Source organism: Delphinus delphis, chromosome X (assembly GCF_949987515.2).
Source record: "Delphinus delphis chromosome X, mDelDel1.2, whole genome shotgun sequence".
Taxonomy (NCBI): Eukaryota; Metazoa; Chordata; class Mammalia; order Artiodactyla; family Delphinidae; genus Delphinus; species Delphinus delphis.
This window is the reverse complement of record NC_082704.1, coordinates 27,156,610-27,177,863: the sequence shown is the minus strand read 5'-3', so window position 1 is coordinate 27,177,863 and position 21,254 is coordinate 27,156,610. Positions and strand designations below refer to the sequence as shown.

At 52.0% G+C, this 21,254-nt stretch overlaps 1 protein-coding gene across 3 annotated transcripts in view; it reads left to right on the top strand.

The window, feature by feature from the left end:
• Nucleotides 1-845: 845 nt before the first annotated feature.
• Nucleotides 846-21,254, top strand: part of LONRF3 (LON peptidase N-terminal domain and ring finger 3) — a 36,270-nt gene continuing 15,861 nt past the window's right edge. For 2 of the 3 annotated variants that reach the window (XM_060002299.1, XM_060002298.1), the window contains exons 1-5: nt 846-1,807; nt 4,440-4,558; nt 7,668-7,790; nt 13,786-14,047; nt 14,744-14,834. In XM_060002299.1, the coding sequence (XP_059858282.1) occupies nt 994-1,807; nt 4,440-4,558; nt 7,668-7,790; nt 13,786-14,047; nt 14,744-14,834 (1,409 nt within the window). In that variant the 5' untranslated portion in view covers nt 846-993. Of the gene's footprint in view, nt 1,808-4,439; nt 4,559-7,667; nt 7,791-11,636; nt 11,793-13,785; nt 14,048-14,743; nt 14,835-21,254 lie in introns of all 3 variants that reach the window. The other variant, XM_060002300.1, reaches the window with a different exon arrangement.

The window sequence follows — 21,254 nt, the reverse complement described above, 5'->3', positions numbered from 1 at the left end:
GCAGTCCTTGTGCTCGCGGCCGCGCCCATCCTGCCGGTGGCCCCCAGGGCCGGGGCGCCGGCCTCCCGCCCCAGCGCAGGTTCCAGCGTTGGAGGAGAGAGAGGTGAGGAAGCGGGGCGCGCGGGGGGCCTCCTCCGGGCGCTAGCCGGCGAGCGCATCTTCTCCGCATGTCCCTCTCCGCTCAGCGAGCGCCGCCAAACTGCTGAGCCCGCCGGGCCCGCTGCTCCGAGTCTTTCCCGGCACAGGAGATCAAGCGCCCTCGGATAACCGCACTCACTACCTTTGGGGGACTCCTTGGGGAAGGTGGCCAGGGACCCCGGGTGTGAGGAGCCGGGCCGGTACCCGAGTGGGGGCTGCCCGGGGACCCTCCCAACCCGCTTCCCTTCGCAGACAGCCGCCGTCGCCCCTGGGAGGGCAAGCCTCCGGCGTCCCTAAAGACCTGGCGGACTGCGTGCCTCGAGGTACCGGCCTCTTGAGGGGAGAGGGGACCGCTAGCAGGCGGCTGGCAGAGAGGACCTGTTTGCTGACGGGTTTGGAGGAGGGATGGGGTAGGGTTTGGAGACGGAGAAGTCCAGGAGAAGACGCTGGGTTTTTTCTTTCTCTCCCCGTCTTCCGAAAAGGAACCACATTGCGAGGGGGAACTAAGACAGAGTGTAAATACAAACAACCGCAAAAAGAAGCCAAGAAAAGCTAAGCCCACAGAAGCAAGCACAACACTGTTACAAAACTGTCTGGTTTTGTAACAATCGCCCCGCCGCCGGCCAATGAGCGGCTTGGCGGCGCGTCACGTGGTGTCGTTTTATATAACACTTTGCTGAGACAAGACAGTTATTAGGCGGCGCGGGGCGGCCGGCATGGAGCTCGCGGAGGCATTGCAGGGACCGGCGAGCGGCAGAGCGGCGGCCGTGGCAGCCCCGATTCCCTCCAGCCGCCGCTCCCTGCTCCGCATCCCCGGCCCCTAGACGCCTCTTCCCCACGCATGTCCCTCTCCCTATGGATTCATTTCAGACTGAACAGATGCTGAGCTTGCCCGCCGAGCTCTGCAGCAACAACTTAGAGCTGGCGGAGCCGGCGGCATCACCGGCCCGCGGAGAGACGGGCCCCCACCCAGAGGCGGCTACAGAAGGCCCCGCACCTCTACCGACTCGGCCGCCGCCGCAGGAGCGTCCTCCGAGGGCCTCGACGCCGGAGTGCAAAGTCCTGCTCACGCAGGCCGACGCCCTGGCGTCTGGGGGGCGCCTCCGTGAAGCCCTCGAGGTGTACCGACAGCTCTCGGAGCGGCAGCAGCTGGTGGCCGAGCAGCTGGAGCAGCTGGTGCGCTGCCTGGCCGAGAAAGTCCCTCAAGGCGAGGAGCCGGCGCCGGAGCCCCCGGACGGGAGCCGCGGGGCGAGCTGCGCTCTGGCGGCGGAAGAGGCAGGGGCGGCGACGGCCGCCGAGGCCACCGAGGTGTGGGACGGCTTCAAGTGCCGGAAGTGCCATGGATTTCTCTCAGACCCCGTGTCCTTGTCCTGCGGACACACCTTTTGTAAACTGTGCCTGGAACGCGGGCGGGCAGCCGACCGGCGCTGTGCGCTGTGCGGGGTCAAACTCTCCGCTTTGATGGTGGCCACCGGGCGGGCGCGCGGGGCCCGGCGAGCTGGGCAGCAGGCGCCGCCGCTGCGGGTCAACGTGGTGCTCAGCGGCCTCCTCGGGAAGTTGTTCCCGGGCCCGGCAAGGGCGTCGCAACTCCGGCACGAGGGCAACCGGCTGTACCGCGAGCGCCAGGTGGAGGCGGCGCTGCTCAAGTACAACGAGGCAGTTAGGCTGGGTGAGGCCACCGTGCCGCCGGGGCCGGGGCGGGTGGGGGCACGAGCCCGGCGGGGAGCTGCGGGGTGGGCCCGGGCGGAGGAGGGCGCGCGGACCTTGGGATGGACCGCGACCGGAGTGGGGGAGGGGGGCTCTGGAGTTCCGTCTCCGACTTTTTCTCTGTCTCTGCTGGTTCATGGCCCTTTCTCTGGGTCTCTGTCTATCTCCTTGCTCTTTGTCTTCTTCTGTGTCTCCTGTTAGCTTGTGTGTTTCTGCGTGTCTCAGTCCCTGCTTCTGTTTGTGTCGCTCTGTTTCTCCGTCTTTTTCTTTCTTTCCGTATCTTTGTCACTCTGGCTCTTGCTCCGTGTCACCGTCTGTTTCTCGGGCTCGCCTTCTCCTTCTGTCGTTGCGCGCACGGGCCCCTCTTAACACCTGTCCGTAGCTTTCGGGCCAGCAGGGGAACTTCGCACCCTTCCCACTCGCGCGCCGGGGCCTCTGGGCTCCCGCCAGCCTGGGATGTTCGGTCGGCGCCTGCGTCTGCAGCTCTCTCCCGGCCTGGGGCCGCCGTGGCTGCCGGGAGTTGTCCCTTCCGGGGCCGCGGCTCCCGGTGGGGTGGGTCCGGCGTGGAATTAGGTCAGGAGAGCACTGGTTGCATAAGGGCCGCGAGCGGCCGGGGCCGGGCGGCCCCTCCTCCGCGCGGGCGGGCGGGATTGTGTAACGGCTGAGGTAGCTGAAGTGGGCCACGCTCGCCTCGGAAACCATCCCGGGAGCGTGTGCGGGCGGGGTGGGGGGAGCGCTCGCGCCCCGTCGCCCTGTGACTCATTGTCACCGCTTCCTATCACACGATCCTCGGCTGAAATAGATGCCCCCCCCCCCGCGCCCGACCGCCCGCAGCCTGCGCTCTCGCCTCGAACACCAGCCCGACAGACCAGAGGGCGACCGGCCAGGCGACGGCTCGGGGATCCTCGGGGACCGTGGGCTGGCTGCCAAGGGGGCCGCCTCTGTCCCGCTTTCCCGTGCCGCCTGAGGAGGGATGGGTGGTCTTTGCGGCCTCAAGGGCGATGTGGGCAGTCCCGCGCCTCGGGCCGCACTAGGGCGCCCGAGTTCCCTCAGGGAACGACTCCCCCCTCCCCGACCCCCCGCGTCTGGACCCAGGAAGTGGCCGCCGAGCCGCGGGTATTGCCCAGCTCAGGCCGGCTGCCAGGAGCTCGGCGGCGGGGCGCGGTGTCTGGCGAAGCGTGCCGGGGAGGAGGCGACAGGGCTGGGCAGACAGGGCTCTGGGATCCCAGGGTGCCCTGAGCCCCACTCGGAAGGGTGGAGGAGGGGGTGGGCTGGCGCCTCCACGTGTTGCATCTCCACCCGAGCTTGCAACAGGTAGTGGGGGAGGGGGAGGAACGAGACCCCGTGTGCCCAAGCAAAGCACAGTGTGTGCTGCAAGGAAAGGGACAGAGGAGACTGCAAACTCTTGACTGATGTCTTAAGAGCAAGTAATAGGCACCCAGGCGAACCCTCTGCACACCCCTGGGGGAAAAACCCCAACAAAGCCTGTTCCCGCAGCAGAAGGTGGAGCCCAGTCCCTGGGGAAGAGCAGGGCAGTATGACGTAGACAGGTGGCAACCGCTTAAGCCCAGGTCTCCAAGGGAGGTTCCATTCCTTTCAGCCGACCCCCAAGGGCCACGAAAGCCCCTTCCTGCCCTCCTCCTCCTCCCCGTTTGTTGCTGTCACCACTTTCCCCTGGGGGTTCTTCCTTGCACCACCAGAGGAGTCAAGGTGAAAAATGTCAAGACCTCTTCACCCTTCTAAGAGGAAAGGGACCTCCCCAACAAAGAGTATCTTGGTGCCGGAAGATGGCCAGTCTCTCTTCCTTACTATTCGAAGTACTACACTCCCCTTCGGAAAAAAAGGAACCTGTCTCCCACCCCAGATTCAAAGTCTGCAAGTTAGTAATGAGTCTGGCCAGCTAGCTAGACTTGAGCAGGTGCCTTCCCCTCTCTGGGCTTGATTCTCCTTGAAGAATGGGTTGATTGAGCCAGATGATCTCTAAAGGCCTTTCCAGCCCTGGCATCTAGTGGTTCAGAGTATTGATGAGAGCCAACATCACTTTATTCCCAGAAGCCTTGTCCATTCACATCTGCCTATCTGTAATGAGAGAATGGAGGCTTGCAGATGCATTTCTGTTTTCTTCAGAAGAACTTCACGTGTGCTGGGGTTTGTAGACAGAGATGTCGCTGATATCACCGGGAGACTAACTGGGACTTGTCTTCCTGGTGGCAAGGATGGGGGTCACATCTGGCCATCCCCTTCTCCTTCCTCCCTGGCCTGTTTCCTTGTGGGCAATACCTCACCCAGAAGCCAGGCTGCCAGTTGCTAGCCATGGCCATGAAGCAGGGTGCGAGAGTTCCAGGGCGCGAGAGTCAAAGTTGCTAATGCACCACTGACACCACAGGCCCTCTAAGGAACTGCTTGAGAGAAGGGGAAAAATGACTTCTTTACAGTTGGGGAAGCTCAGACCCAGAGTGGCTGGGGGGTGTGGTAGGCAGGGCAATATTAGGGCTGGAGATCGAGCTTATGCCTTTGGGTCCCTAGCAGAAAAGTCCTAGATAACTTGCCATTTTGCTCAAGGTTTTTTTGTTTGTTTTTTCTCATTTTGGCAGCTCCAAATGACCACTTGCTTTACAGCAACCGGTCTCAAATCTATTTCACCTTGGAGTCTCATGAGGATGCACTGCATGATGCAGAAATAGCATGTAAGCTCCGCCCCATGGGGTTTAAGGTGAGTGTGGGATGGGAGGGATGGGAAGGAATTGTACTGTAGACCGGAACTGGCAGGAAGGACCGCCTCCCTCACTCAGAGCAGGGAGAAGGCTCTTCAGAGGAGCTGGGGGGTCCCTTGACAAAGGGTGACTTAGGGATCTGCAAGGGAGCTGGATTCCTCCCCAACCTGATCTTCCACTGATGACCCGCAGAGCAGCCTGGGCCTTGTGACTCTCTAGAGCAGGGACTTGGGAGCCAGACTGCCTGAGTTTATGTCCCAGCTCTGCTACTTTTACTAGCTGTGCGGCCTTGGCAAGTTACCTAACCTCCCTGTACCTCATCTCCTCATCTATAAAATGAGGATATTCAAAGCACCTACTTCACAGGGTTTGTTGTGAGAATTACATGAGCTAATGCACGCAGACACTTAGAACAGTGCCTGGCACATAGCGTTGCATGTGTCTGCCGTCAACAGCATCATTCTTTTCCCAGGACAGTAGAAACAGGAGGGAGAGAGAAGTATTGCTGGCTCATTCTGCCATCTCAAGTCCTTAATGTAGTCAGTCAGCCTGCCGGTTCCCCTAAACATGTAGGTCACGTGGAGGGGTGGGGAGAAAGACAGGTTCAGCATCTCTCAAGATGCCAGGGTGCAAAGTGTCACTTTCTGCATCTCTGTCAGGCCTCAGGACTGGCCCTCAGCCACATTTCAATATTTTGTTTAGAAGATTAGATTTGAGCCTGGGCTCTACTACCTGCAAGCTAAGTGACCATGCGGAAGTCGCTTCACTCTCTGAACCCTAAGTGTCCTAGTTTGCAAAAGGAAGATCTTGCTGTCTGCCCTGATCGCCTCACAGGGGTGCAGTGAGGGTTACAGGTGAGCATGGCCAAGAGACCATTCTGTGAGCTGTAACGCTGGCTCTTGGTGTGGTGCTCTCTCTACACAACCCCAACTCATCCAAGGCTGTGATCCCTTATCTGAATCCTGTGGGGCCAGATATGTTCAGAATCCAGAATGTTCCCAATCTCACAAAGCCCAGGTTTGAGCTCTGGACAGCGCCCCATAGTCACACACGCTATTTCTGCAGGATATTACATGAAAATACACACGAAGTGGGACAAAGACTGTAACACACATCGTTTTAGGTGAGGTTTTGCCACCTAATGATTCTGATGTCAAGCTTATGAAAATATTGGATTATCAGACTGTTTTCAGGATCTGGGAACTTCAGATAAAACATTGTGGAGCTGCATACTGGGCCATTAATGTCAGAGTGAATCTCGTATGTTCTTTCATGAGAAGGTTTTCATGAATGATGATGGATTAGTATATTCTCTTTCCCAAGGAGCACAATTACAGTTTATTCAAAGTCACCGAAGTCTTAACCCACAGGAGCTTCAGTGGGAGCTATTTCAGGCCTTGTAGTGGTGCGGGCCAGTGAGCTGCCTGGGCGTAAGAGGACTTCTCTTGCAACTCTTTCTGCTTAGGCCCCCTAAGGGTTGGGGCCTCGACAGTGCAGTGGGAAACAAGGCTGAGTAAGCAGTGGACCATCTTGGATGAAACAGGAAAAGTGACTTCCCCAGTGAAGGAAGAGTTGGTGGAAATATTAAACAGGAGTTCATTTCCCCAAAGTGCTGGCGTAAGCAGAGAGGCAGTGACGAGAGACCTCTGCTGACTTGCGGGTCGAGAGAAGACTTGAACGGTGCTTCTGATTCAGAGCCGCCTCACACCCTGATTTGCATATTTCCCACCGTTTCTATATGAAACGCCCTTGTGGGAGGAGTTCATCACGTGCAGCCCTATTCCAGCCCCCCAGCCAGGGCTCGTGCTTCTCAAATTTTCCTGCAGGCGGTGCAGCTCCAGGAGGGTGAGCTGGCGGCCCTGAGCAGCTGGAGTATATACGCGTGGCTGCTTGGTATGATTGGTCAGATCCCAAAGCCTCTCGAGGCTGCCAACACTTATCCCCTCTAGCCGCCCTGAAATGTCACACAAGCCTTTCTCCTGAGGGCCCCCGGAGCACTGCTGGGAAGATGCAACAAGCCATGCATCCGGCTCCAGAAGGAGGGGGAGTTCTTGGGGAGGCCCCCAGGAGGCTTGGAGCAGGGGCCACTGTTCAGGAAGGCAGATCCCGGCTGGCCCCTGTAGCCAGGCCCGAGCCGGAGGGCACTGCGGCCTGCAGAGGCATGTCGGAAGGGGAGGCCCCGCATGTTAGAGTGCCCAGCAGCTGCACCCTGCATTATTTCCTTCACTAAGTTACACTCGGGCTCAGCCGTGGAGCTGAGGGAGTGGGGAGCAGGCCCCTGAGGGGCAGCCTCCAAGCCAAGCTGCCAGGAGCACCTGTCCTAAGGCACGGAGAGGAGGCAGCCCTCCTCCCACCTCTTTTCTTTTTCCTCACTCTTCCCCAGGATGCACCTCTCCCAGGGCAGTTGGGTCTGGACCCTGAGGAGCCCTAAAGCTTCTTATGCTATTTGAAGACGTGGCGAGGGGGCTGAGCCCACCGGAGCCAAAGCGTTTGCGCAGGCCCTGGTTAGTCCTCCAAAGGGCGGTCTGCTTCGCGGGGAGGGGCACAGTTCTAGTTCCAGCTTTGCTACTAGCTACCTTCGAGGTCTTGGAGAGATCACATGCCTTGGCTCACTTGGGCCTCTTCTGATAAATGATCATTGAGTGTAGGTGGTCGCTCAGCCGGTAAGATGGACTAGGTCTCTGCTTGACAGACCAGTTACCAGGAAGGTCCATCCAGGCAGGTCCTGAAACCTGGTTAGTATGTGCTCAAATGGGGGTTCTTGCTACATTTGGTACCTCCTCCAATACAGTGGTGGGGCCGGGAGAGAGGGAGGCGGAGGCATAGTGGTTGAGAATTTGGGCTTCGGTATCAGTCAGTCCCAGGCTCAAAACTTGATTCCACAATCTCTTATTATTTTGGGTGAGTCATTTCTCTGGATCTCAGTTTTATCTCCTTGAAAATGGGCTTCAGAACAGTTGCCTACCTAGTAGGGCTATAGATGAGATAGTCCTTTTAAAACCCTTCACACGACAATGAAAACCCACGAAGCAGTTAGCTGGTGTTATGAACGATAGCAGCATCAAGAGGTGGATAAGAATGGGATTGAATGCTCATGTTTTCTTCCAGGCACACTTCAGAAAAGCGCAAGCCTTAGCCACCCTAGGCAAGGTGGAGGAAGCACTAAGGGAGTTTCTATATTGTGTGTCCCTCGATGGAAAGAACAAAAGAGCAAGAGCTGAAGCCCAAAGGGTGAGTTGAGATGACGTCAGGTCCAGCTGCCCAGTGGGCCCCCACCCCTCTGTCTCTCCAGGGTGGGGGGAGTGAGGGAACTGCCCTTCCTGGGATTGGGGGTCCTGAGTGGGTGGCTCCCTGGGTTGAGGGGACAGGAGCGAGACACAAGTGCCAACTGATGGCCCGGAAGCACCATCCTTTTGGCGTGTACAATCAGATCGAGCAGTTCCTGCATTTCTGTAGGAGCTGATGAGGGGTGTTCTTGCTTCTTTGACTCGGGGTTTGGGTTGTCAGTGGGAAACAAACAAAACAAAATAAAACCAAATAAGTTAACTTGGGGATGGAGGCCCCCTGAGGAGATTCTGGCTGTTGGCAAGAGGTCCTGTGTGTGAGGCTGCCTGCAGTTGTAGAACTTTTCTTTAGCTAAGTCACAGCTTCACCAGTCACACAGGGCAGCCAGCTCCTCAGAAGGGATGTTGGGTCCCATCTGCCCTGCCATATGCAGAACTCCAACCTTCAGCTCCTTTGCTAGAAATACAACACATACAGAATATAAGTCAAGGACTATTACAATACATGCAAACAGTCATTCCAACTCTTGAGTCCTGGGAGAATGTGGATGTTACTGTTTAAATACTGGGCGCATTAGTGAAGGCTCAAGCAACCTCAATTCGTGGACTTCGTTGCTTACTGTTCCGCAATGTATTCTCACGGTCTGGCTAACTGGCCTGGAAGTTGGATGTTAGCAATCAGTGGTGGCCTCTGCTCTCCCACTCCCTATTCACCGCCACTCCCCAAGTGCCTCTGTCCCAGTACAGTTTGGCAGAGCAGTGGATGAAGAAAGGGCACAAGAGACAGGAGTGGTTTCTGAAGGCCCCAGAAAGGAATCTTTAGCAAAATCAATGAACTAGGGGAAGCTGAGCTCTGGAGGCTATGCCTCTCACAGAAGGTTTCTTTTCCGGGAAGTTGCTTTGGCCTGGTTAGTCAGAGCGCTGGTGGCAGAGAATTGCTCCAAGCTGTGGACCCTTTCCCAAATCTTAACTGCACTCCATAGTGTGAGTAATAATAATAATAACAGCTAACATTTATTGAGCATTTCCTGTGCACCCCACACTGTGCTATGGGCTTTATGGGGAAGATATAATTTAATTTCCCCAATGGCCCTATGAGGGTAGGTACTATTATTTATGCCCATGTTACAGATGAGACAGATGAGGAAGCTGAGGCTTGGTGACTTTCCTGAGGTCACACACCTAGTGATTGGTGAAAGAGCAATCAAACCCAACTCCACCTGCTTCCAGAGTCTGCCTTGTGAGCTGCTCCACCATCCTGCTGCCCCAGGAGGCCTTGTCAGGAGTCTTAGCACCCACTGCTGGGGCTGGGGGGAGAACAGCAATGGAATTATCCGGGTCTGGGATGGATGGACAAAGGCGATTAGAAGGGCCTTGACTTTGGGGGACAGAGTGTGCAAAGGCCAGAAGAGGCAGGTGTTGGGCACAGGAGTGAGTGGTTCCTTTATTCTCATTTGTCCATTTCCCAGTTGGCCTGAGAGGCTCTGGTATCATCAGTTGGATTGATCTCTCTTTACAGCCCGATTTTACAGACCACCTAGTGTCATTTCCACAGCTGCCTTAGCGGGGCAGGGGAACACACTGTGCTAAGCTCTGAGACCCAGAGAGGCATAAGCCACAGTGTCAGTCCTCAAGGACCTACCTTACAATCTTGCACTTGTTATATAGTGTAATATAAATTTCAGACAATACAAGCGAGCATTTGCCTGTGACGAGTGTTGCAGAGTTCTGAAGCTGGGGTGAGTATTTAGAGGCGAGTTTCCACTGAGTGTGGCGAGGGCATGGCAGTTACCTAAGAACACTGAGGACCTCCGCTGTGCTTATTTACTGGATTGTTCCCATTCCAGGGATAAAGGTATGACAGAGATGGTCCAGGCTCACTTGGGATGAATTAGCTGCCTTAGCCACTCACAGGCCTGGGTTTCTTTTTAATGTTTGTATTTACCTCAGATTCTTTTTTGCCCTCTTGAGCCATTTGGGCCTTTCAAAGGCAGACACTGAAGTGGAATTGACTTCCGTTCGTAGGTGGAATGCTCATTCCCACTGAGAGTCGACCCCAAATTTTGTTTTCCAAAGCCACTGAGAAGACCTAGTCTATCTTAGGTATTAAAGGAAGAAGGTCAGCGCTGCTGTTGCTTCTGCTTTGTTTCCTTCAAGTTCCCTCTCTGCCTCTCTATCCCTCTCACCGCACTCTACCCTTTTATCCCTGTACCTTGGGATGCCCTATGGCTGATACTGTTCTTTTTGGGAGAATTCCAGGGAGATTGCTTCAGAGGTGGGTTGGTCCTGGTGGGCCACTCGGGAGGAGCCTCTGAAAGGTGGCATTTATGGCCCTGGTCACTGTCAGTACCTCCCCACCTCACTCCTTTACCAACTCCTAGCTGGGAGGAGATAGAGGCATCTGTCTGAAGACTTTGGGTCTGAACCCTAGGCCTCTCCCTGGGCCCTGGAATGGCTAGTGTCTTAATTCAGTTCCATCCAGTGTGATGAGTATTTATTGGACATCTGTCACGTGCCCTCCAGAAGGTGACCAGACTTACATCTGCAATGCAATTTGAGGCTAACACAAGACTGTGTAGTGTAAGGTGCTATCTTATGGTGCAGTCGAGAACACGGAAGGACAGGAGAGATCAGGGAGGCTGGGGGAGTAGGGGAAGGTAGTGCTGGAGCTGAGCCTTGAGGGACGAGCAGGGCTTGGCTATGTGGAAAGTGCTGGCATCAGAAGGAACATCATGAAGGAACTGCTGGGGCCCAGCAAAAGAGCAAGTCAAACCAGAGAGAGTTTGGTCAGAGTTTCGGTCAGATTCTCCTGATGAGTTAATACCCTATTACCCAGAACAAAGGGTGGAGCGCCCTTTAGTGGGTCTCAGTGGCAAACTTGTGAATATGTTTTAGAAGTGAGTGACCTGCCTTCCTGTGTTGTGTTACACATGATAGATACGTATGTATGCTGATGACTGGCGCTTTCACAGGGGAGAACTGAAACAAGGATGTGGGCAGCCGATGGCGCAGCGTCCGCGCGTCCGCACATCTTTGTCTCGCAGTCCCTTCTGGGTCTTCTACCTGCCCCCGCACCACTGCCCCCAGCTTATCAATTGCAAAGGAAGCCAGCCATAGACTGGAACCGGCCTGCCCCCGGTCCTGGAAGATACCTGATATTCTCTGGAAAGTGAAGGCCAGAAACGGGGAGGAGAGACTAGGAGAAGAGGAAGGAAGGTTGGGTTCTGCTTTTCCGGACATTTCACTGCTGAAGGGATTCATGGTCCGAGGCTCAAGGAGGAGGGAGCAAAATGGGCAGGGTGGGAAGAAGTAGCGAGGAACCTCGATGACATTTGTCACCTTCTACCCATGGGGGTGTCGCCGACACGACTCCAGGTCCCCCAGCTGATGTTTCTCTCCCGTCTTCACCTCTGCCTCTTTCCTCCTAGGTAGGTTTTGAAATCCCCCTGCAGATATTTCTATGGAATGGCAGCAGTGGAGTGGTGGTTTGTACCTCTGGCTAGGGTGACAAAGGCATCTGTAGTGCCTTTTCAAAATCCAGATTCTCGGGCCACACTTCAGACCTGGGGGAGCCGGGCATGGGAACTTAGAACCTGGACTTTCCCTAAGCTCCCAGGCAATTCCGATGCGCTGAAGTGAGGACCCCTACCCCACTGTGTCGGGGTCTGTGGTCCAAGGCTTCCTCCCTGGAGTTTGGCCCCGCAAGCTGTGCCCTTTGCCCCTTCCTCCCCCCACCCTTCACCCAAGCACCTGTAGAAACTTAAGTAGTGAAGTCTTCTGTTTTATGTCACAGCTTCTCCTTAGTTTCTTTTCACCATCATTCCCGGGGGCTTCTCAGGAACATTCTCCCGATATCCTGAAGCTGTTGGCACCTCACCCTAGATTAAAGGAACACGTAGAGTCATTGGCTACTGAAGGCACCAGCCATAATCTACCAAAGTTGTCACAGGTAAAACTCCACTCACCCAGCTCGCTCGTGACTCTTCGTTCGGCTGTTTTGTGGGCAAACATGGGGAGTGAGCCCTCACTCTCCTACCTCATTCGGTTCCCGAGAAAGAAGAAATGGAGTCGCTCATGGCTGCGTTCTTCGCTAGAAGGCTATTTCCTAAAGATGAAATTGGATTTTAGGCGGGGGCCCGGGGTTGATGATTTATTACGTTCAGTTTTCAGTTCTTGGTCGGATCCAGCTGAAAGAGAGAGTTGACAGAACTAGAAAGGATCTGGCCCACTTCCCCTGGAGCCCTTCAGTCGGGGTGGCTTTATCAGCTTAGGGGCGGAGCCTGGGAAGAGGGCCTGACAGCCCCTCCTTTCCTGCTTTTTGTTTGTGCAAGCTGCTCCCAGCTAAGTTCCTTGTGCAAAGACAACTCCATTTGATCCCCAAGGGGAGGTAATTTCATATTCCTGCACCGTGTCTTACACGTAAGTAGACTTCCAATACATATTTGGAGCGGGGGAGAGGGAAGCGACCTAGGGAGTCGCAGGTATTTGAGTCTTTGAAAACGATGGTCTCCAGGCCCTAGCTTTCCCAGCAGAGGGCAAGTGGGCAGAGGCTGGGGCTCAGAAGGGCAGACGTGAAGGCAGAGTTGAGCTCTGAAGGTCTAGGCACCTCGGGACCTCTGCCTGCCCACCATCTGTTATCCGTGTTCCTCCCCTGTATGTGAGCCCTGGGGTCTCTGTGGCTTCTTGGATTCTCTGACAGGTGAGAATCTTACATCTCCCTGACTTCTTTCCCCGCTCTGGAGAATGAATAAAATGCAGGTGTACCTGACTCAAAAAAGGGTGGGGGGGCAGAACTTAGAGTATCTCCTGAAATCAAAGCACCCCTAGTGCATCTCAATACGTGTTTGAGATCATTATTACAGGATTGAGAGCCCTAACACTGAACCAAAGTCCCTGGGGTGACTTCTAATGGCAGCTCAATCTGAAATGAAGAAAAGTAGCACCCCTGGCTTTCCCATGTGAGCCAGCTGGGGAGCAGGGATTGGGTTTCCACCCAGACTTTGCCTTGCAAAGCGGTGTACCGTGTAGACTATGCCTGGGGCTCATGGAAAGGATGCGGCAGTGCCACAGTGCTGAAAAAACCCCTGAACTCCCCAGGTTAGGGACTCAGAAAACCCACATCCTTTTTCTCCGTACCTCATCATTTTCTCCCAGCTGTGCACTGCCCATTTTTCATCTATCTACCAATTTTTTTGGTTGGAGTTGGAGGGGAGAAAACAGCGTGAGCGTTTTGACCCATGTGCTGTGGATGTGGAGTAGAGAGGGGTTCTCTAGGTAAACCTGCATAAACACCTTGTCATTGGATTTGTTTTTTCCTAGGTCCTTCTCCTGGACAAAAATTCTTTAAAAGGCTAGAGACATTATGGATCGTTTTGCCAAATGATCTTGTCTCTTTTTCAGACTTCTCACCCCAAATCTAGTGAAAAGACTAATTTGTCCCTAGTTTGACCAGTATAACACATAGCTCTGGAGCGTGAGGGCACTCGGCAGGCCTGTGAACACACCTGTGCCAGAGCCTTCCCGAAAGTTCTTTGGGAGTTGGGTGTGGGGCTCGAGGAGGGCCCGGAATGGCAGTGAGGGTGAGAGGAAGTACTGAGTGGCTGGATGTACCCTGGCTGCACTGCATGCCTTGTTTTCCCCCAGGTAGTGACTGGGGACTGATTTGGAGGGGAGCGGGGCCTGGCACTGCACTTGCCATCACCCCCTTCAGCGCGGCCCAAAGACTCTCTCCCCGCACGCCTTTCTGTCCTCGCCTCGGACAGAGGTTCCTCCGCTCCGCCCCAGCTGGGCCTGCCTGTGCCCTGTGACCGCCCATCAGTTAAGCTACACGTCCTCTAGATGATCAACACTGTGCGGTATCTTCTCATTGTGCCCCTGGGGAGAAGTATCAGAGGACGACGTTGGTCATGAGGAGATCCTGATGTTCGGCTCTTCCTTTCCAGGAAACGCTGGAGCGCCCACATTGTTCTGGTCAGGAGACGGCAGCAGCCGGGGGGCACAGAGGCAGCCCGGTGAACCTCGTGCCGGTGCAAGGGGACAGGCAGCAAGACGGCCCCGAAGACCAGGATGGAGCGGAGGAGGAGGGGGCCGCTGCCTCTCCCCAGGCTGCCTCCAGCAAGACCGGCAAATGCCAGGGGAAGAAAAGGAAGCGCGGCCAACTCGAGCCCCAAGACCCCGAGGTGCCTAGGAAAGCGTCTAAGGCAGGTGCGGACTCTCCCCGGGGGGCAAGCGGCTCGGAGGAGGGCCCGGCTCACCACTATGCGGAGGTCCCTCACCCTCCACGGGAGGGCTCCGCGGCTCTGCACGGGGCCCAGCTCTCAGCTCTGCCGCCTCCAGGGTGCCTGTGGGGCTTCTGTGAGAGCACGGCATCCAGTAGTGACATCTCATGCCCTCGGTGGTGTCACCTCCTTCCAGGCCAGCCTCTGGCTACCCCCATCCCCATTCCGGGAACGTAGGACAAGGGCAGCGCGATCAGGCCTCACTCCGCTCCTTCCCAGTCGTGTTCCCGTAGGCAGGCATCTGAGAAGCGGCAGCCGCAGCTTGATACCTTTCCCAGAGCGCTGGCAGTGCCAAGATTCAGTGTCAGCTCTGAAGGCCTGGCTCAGTCCGCGGAGTTGCTGCCGCCGCCGCTTGTTGAGTGAGGCGCCTGTTGCATTTGAAGGAAGCCCCCAGGGCTCCGGACGGTCCCTGACTTGCGCGTCTCTTTATGGGACTGTTGGAAGCCCGTGAGCGCCTGTTTCAGGGTACCTCATTCTCAGTGGCTCACGTGGCCACTAAATCAGTTCTCTGGGAGGTGGTGAGAGTGGCAGGCTGAAAAAATAATTGGGTTCTTTTGCCTCAGAAGTGCTGTTTGTGAAACCGAGGTTGGTTCAGCTCTGACTTCTGCTCTCTAAACCACAGATCCTCCCGCTGCTCCGGGGGCCAAACCTGCTCTCAGTGTTCCACTCGCATCTTTTGACGCCTCTGACCTTGAATGCTCCCTCTGTATGAGGTATGTGATGTGTACTGTCACTGCCTGAGTGTTCTTCCCCTCTGGTGTCAGGACTTGTCTGCTAGTGAACTACTGCTTGGTTGGTTAGCACGGAAAAGCGTGGTTCTAACAAAATGGAAATCACGCCGTTAACTGTCACACGGGCTAGCTTGTGTCCCTTGCTTACAGAATGCATTCCCCGCACTCCTGACTTGGAAATACCTAGAGAGTGGAAAGGAAACGGTCTACTCAGAGGTCACAGACTGATGGCGCACAGGCTGGATGTCTTTTGTTCGGCCTTCACGGGATTTGGGGGCTTGTGAAAAGTGAATGTTTTGAGACAGGACACGCACTCCAGTTGGTCACGGCCCCCCTCCCATGGCCACTGCCTTACACCAGCCTTCCTCTCGCATTTGCTTTGCTTTCCGGGTGCCTTGTAGGCGTTTAAGTTTGTGACCCTGGAACTAATCTCAACTGGCTACTTGATCAAGGTCTCAAAGCTCAAGGGCCAGTGTCAGCACCACAGGCCTATTCCTTGGAAGCCAAGAGAGGGCCTGATTAGTTTTTGTTCTGTGCCCTGCACAGTAGTCAGTAGTAGGCATGTACCACTCGGCCAAGCGTCTCTCCTCCACCCACTGCCACGTCATCTCTACTTTCTCAGACCTCTGGACACACAAATTATCCACATGCCTGCCCACCCTCCAACATACACAAAAAGGAAACTGCTACAGCAGTGGTCTGTGCAAAGAAATGACTTCCACTTGTTTCATTTCACAGCTGTGGCTTTGTGGCTAAGAGGAGCTGCTCCAAAGCCAGGGTGCCTGGGTTTCAACCGAGGCTCTGCCACTTACTGGCTGTTTGACCTGGAGCAAGTGACTTTCTCTGCCACTGTTTTCTCATGAATAAAATAGAGAACAGTAGTACCTGCTCTATGGGCTTGTTATGACTGAGAAAATCTATTTAAGACACTTAGAATAGTGCTTGACATATAGTAAGTACTCAATAAATGTTAACTTTTTTTCCTAGACCAGAGGTTCTTTAACTTTAGGTCCATGGACCCCTGAGGGGGTTCTATCTATGGATTCTAATAGATCTAAGAATTCCCTGCAGTTATATGTAAAAGTGTGTGTGTGTGTATGTGTCTGTGTGCGTGTGTGTGAGTTTTCCAGGACGAGGTCCACAGCTTTCAGTAGATTCTCAAGTGTGCCTTATTCCCCCAAAAGAGCTTTAAAAGGAGGCTGAGATATTTGCACAAAAGTTGTTAAGATGGTTGAACCAAGAGAAGAGAGGTCAGGAAAAATCTTTCGGTCCACCACACAGATGGATCCAGCCAGCGGAGGCTCCTCAGAGGTCTTCTTGCCCTTTACAAGCACATATGCCTTCCGTATCAATCCCAGGCATACTCGGAATGACTTTTCTTGTCCTCTGAAGAAAAATGAGTAAGGTGGCCATTACCCGAACACATACTTTTTCTCTCTCTCAAAAAAATTAGAGTTGTCAGATTTGCTCATAAGCTCAGACAGACTCGATAAAGAAGGTAGCAGCAAGCCTGCCGTATACTGTCTGAGTTTAGGTGGAGTGGGCGAGGGTAGGATGGGCTGTATAACCAGTTCCCCCTCCCCCTCACAGCAACATAGCAGACAAATGGGCCTCCACAGGTAATAACGCCTTTGTGGCTCTCAGCCCGCGATGTGAGCCGTGGTCCTTCAGATGTCAGACTTTGATAGACTTGATTCAGCTCACTCAGAAAGCCTGGGTCTTTGGTGTACTTATCCTCCTTAACACTCCTCCCGGCATCCCGGGGACGCAGAATCAAACACGCAGACTCATCCTGTTTGTGTTTTCCCTGAGGGCTAAGAATCCTGAGGTTGAAGTTCTTTTGTTCCCTTTCCTCTGCTTTTCTCCCTTTCATCTTGTTTGTCCCTGATCTCAACAGGGAGCTTCAGAGAAGGGTTAGAAATTTGGTCCAAGAAATAAACACCAAGAGGATAAGACCCCCTTCTAGTTGGCTCGCTCTGAGTTTAAAAGCCATTATTTCCCTTATCCTGCCCCTCTGTTCTAAATGAGACTTCAAAGCAAAAACCCATCTTTGCCTGGAGAAGTTATTGTATGGGCTGGTAAGTTACCGGGGCCGGGGGTGGGGTGGGTGGGACTCTAGCTGCTTTAAGGTGAAAAGAAGCCTGCCAGGTCTAGAGAACGTTTCTGATCGCAAGGCTCTTACAACTAGTTCAAAAGCATGTAGTTCCCCTTCCAACAGGGCTTGTCTCCAAGTCAGAAATCACATATCGACAGAGGCCATTTCAAATATATGCTTTAGCTGGAATTATTGCAGTCTTGGAAAAGCTCCTGTTTCTACCTCTCTTCAGTGCTTTTCTTTTTTAAATTGTTATTAGGATTATTAATTACGTTCCGTTATGACCCTCATGTGTCTTTGGTGGAGAGGGTTTAAGGGTAGATATTTTCAAACAATCTGCCGAGTCATGAAACTATAGACATTTGTACCTCCTGTGCAGGTTTCTAGAATGAAATCCAGTGGCCGTGGTGCTGCATTGGTAGAAGACAAGTTAGAGTGTGAATTTATTTGTTCTGATTCTAGAGGGAAAGTCCCGAGGGGCTTATAAATTCCTCAGGGAGAATGGTGGAGCGAGTGAATGGAGCAGCAGTTGGAGGGTGAGCTAATGAGAAACTTTCCAGTCTCCATTCCGAGTTTCCCTTGCTGGATCCCTTGCTGGACGGGGAGAGCTGTGCTGAGGGAAGTCACTCTCTGCCCCTCAGTCTTCAGTGAGTGCAGATCCTCCCTTGGGATTTACCTGCTCCAGATATCCTAGCCCTGGGGGCCACCTCTGGGGCTGCTGTGGAGCAGGACTTTTGGGGTGACAAGGATATTTTGAGATGTGGAGCAAGAATGTTTGATATTTGAACCAGTTACCTAATGGCCCAGTGACCTCTTTGTCAATTGAAATGAAAAGCTTTATATTTAACCTAGTTTTAGCTGCTCAGTTCTCTCTCTCTCTCTCTCTCTCCCCCTGCCCCCTCCCTCCTCCTGATTCCCTCTTTGCTCTCATTTGATAGCAGCAAAAGAGCACAATACAAGGATGTAACTGGTGGGAAAAGATAGCTATTTCCAGACAGGCCAAACATCTTATCCGGGCTGACATCTAACTGAAAGCATTTATTATTACTATTGTTTACTCCATCACTGTGACAATGTAAAATGCTCTCTTGTGAGAAAATCTGGCCCTACTCTGATTTATAAATGCCCCCCTGAAGTGTTTTCCGAAATCATTACCTAAACTGGTAAATAAAAGGGAGAGGGATTTGAGTATATATCTATTTCTAGCTCTGTCTACATAGAGAGAGTTTCTCTCTCTCTGGCAGTGGGGAGAAGGAAGGGAGAGAGACAGAGGGAGAGAGGAAAGGGTGTGTGTGTGAGTGTGTGCGCCTACATATACACGGATGGTGTGTGTTCTAGATATAGATGAACACAACAGTCGTGGCTGTGTCATGTAGTGGAGAAGGAAGATGGGCTTGTGACTCACATGTGACTTAGAATCCCAAGCCCTGATACTTACTAGCTAGCTGTGTGACCTTGCACAAGTTCTTTAACTTGTCTGAGTCCTAATTTCCTCAATAGTAAAATGGAGCTAGTCCAATTATTGCCTGTGACTGTATAAAGTTAATTTATATGAAAAACAGTATTGTACACATCCAGGATAGCGAGAGAAATATATTCCATCTGTCCCCAGTCACTTTACTCAGTCAGCCTGAATATAGAAGTGGGTTGAGTATTGAAAGATGATCTATTCTAAGCATCTGAACCTTGAATTATTTCAAAGCAATAATCATGCAGCATCTGTGGCAGCATTCTTGTTTGTGACCACTGAGATCAGGAGCATTTTAATCATAGCTCTTGCTAAGAGTTGCTGTATCCTTCTGTGTCTGTTTCATTCGTCTGCTCATTAATTGTCAGTATTTGTTGCAATTAATTGGCCAGCTATATCATTATTATTTGTATGTGGATTACATTCTTCAATGAACAAAAGGCTTGAAATTCTCAAGAAAAATCGTTTTGCAGATACAGATTCATCAGTCAGTCTTCATCATTAGCGTCGTCAAGTAATGTATAAAAAGCATTCGGATTCATAGGTCTCAAATTACTGAGGAAATGAGATCATCTGCTTTGGCTGCTTCTAGGAGTTAGATCACAGCAGTAGTTCCCAAAATCAGCCTGCAAATCTCAATTTTGAAAAACACTTTAAATTGTGAAATAGACACAGTGGGAAAGTATGTCAAAATATGAATATATTCTCTTAACAAAATATTGTAAAGAGGATACTCATGGAACCCCTCTCAGCCCAAGAAATAAAACATTGCCAGGACTCCAGAAGCTGCCCGTGTGCCCCTTCCAAAGCATGACACCCCCCCCCGACACTGAAACCACTAACTTGACACCTTTGTATGTATCTCTAAACTGTGTAATTTCGTTTTTCCTATTTTTAAAAAAACTTCATATAAGTTGAATTATCCAGAATGGATTCTTTTTCTGTGGCTTCTTTTCCTCAGGATGAAGATTTATCCATGTTATTACATGTAGGTGAAGTTTGTTCATTTTCATTAGTGTATAGTGTCCCATTGTATGAATCGACCAAAATCAGTTATATTCTGGATGGATATTTGGGTTGTTTCTAGTTTAGGGCTATTATGGACAGCGTTACTATGAACAGTTTTTATGTCTGCTGGTGCGTATATAACTCTTCGCCCAGTTTTGATTGGGTTATCTCTCTTTTTCTTACTGACTTGTAGGAGCTCTATGTATGTTCTACATATAAGTCCTTTGTTAGTCACGTGTGCTGCAGATATCTTCTCCCGCTCTGGCTTGCCTTCTTGCTCTCTTAATGGCCCCTTTCGACGCGCTAACAAGTTCTTAAGTTTAATGCGGTAACAATGATCACGCTTTTCATTTACAGTTAGCTTTCTCGTGTGTGTGTCCTGTTTAAGAAATCTTTTTCCCCCCCGAGGTCAGAAAGATGTTCTATCTTGTCTTCTAAAAGCTGTACTGTTTGCCCTTCACATTTATTTTTACAGCCCACGTGGAATTGCTTTTTGTGTATGGTGTGAGAGGCAGTCCAACTTCTTTGCCGCCTGTGGATAGCCAACTATCCCAGATAGCGTTATTGAGAATGCTATTTATGTATTGAAAATCCTCCCTCTGCTTTGAAGCGCCACACTTGTCATAAATCAAGAATCTGGGTCTCGGTCTATTTCTGGGTTTTCTTTTCTATTCCACGGATCTATTTGTCCTTGTGCTAGTCTTACTCTGTTTTAATCACTATATAGTAAGTTCTGATGTCTGGTAGAGCGTGTCCTCCTACATCGCTGCTATTCAAAAGTGTCTCAGCTCTTCTTGGCCCTTTGCCTTGCCTTATAAAGTTGAGAAATCAACTTGCCAAGTTCCACAAAAACAAACAAACAAGTAAAATAACCCATTGGGGTTTTTATTGGGACTCAGTTAGGTCTTCTTTACTTTCTTTCAATGAAACGTTTACAGTTTCTTTCAATAGACGTCTCATGAACTTTTGTTAGATTTATTCCCGGGCACTCAATTTTCAAAAGCAATTGTAAATGTCACCTTTTCAAAAATGTATTCTCTCATGCTTGTTGCTGGTATATAGAGCTACAGTTGAATGGTGTGTGTGTGTGTGTGTGTGTGTTTCTCTAGCTTCTTTGCTAATTCTATCAATTCTTATTAATTCTAATAATCATTCTATAGATTCTTTTAGATTTTCTAAGTCCATCATCATACCATTTGTGAATAACAGCAGATTTGGTTCTCCCCTTTTAAGTCCTCAAACTTTTTTTCTCCTTGCCTCAGTACACTGGTTAAGACCTTCATCAAAGAGGTTTTCTGAAAATTAATTTTACTTTTTGACCAATTTAGTAACTAAAATTTATTAACTCGGTTAAACAAATTAACTGCTTTTTAAACAGGTTGATAACATTTAAAAAGTAGAAAACAGTAAATATATGAAAAATCTCTCTCCTAGCCCAGACCTTCATTGGCTTGTTAAAAATATCAAATCTCTGCTCCTCCCCTTGACCTCCTGAATTGTAAACTTTATCCAGTGAGACTTTGCCACGTCTGCGTTTTCAAAGTTCCACCTGGGACTCTGATAATTAGGTTTGGAGACCAATAGAGTAGATTCGCCTACGCAGAGGTTAGTAGGATTGTATAATACAGTGATTCCCAACCCTGGCTACACATTAAAACCACCCCAGGAGCTCGACAAATCCTGATGCCTGGCCCTTACCCTGGACCAACTGATCTGCATCTCTGTAGGTGAGATCCTGGGCCTCTGTAGTTTTTTTAAGTTCCCCAGGTGATGGTGGGAGGGCGGTGGTCTGGGGAGGAGCAAGAGGGAGGGTTTACTCAGGGGCACAAGG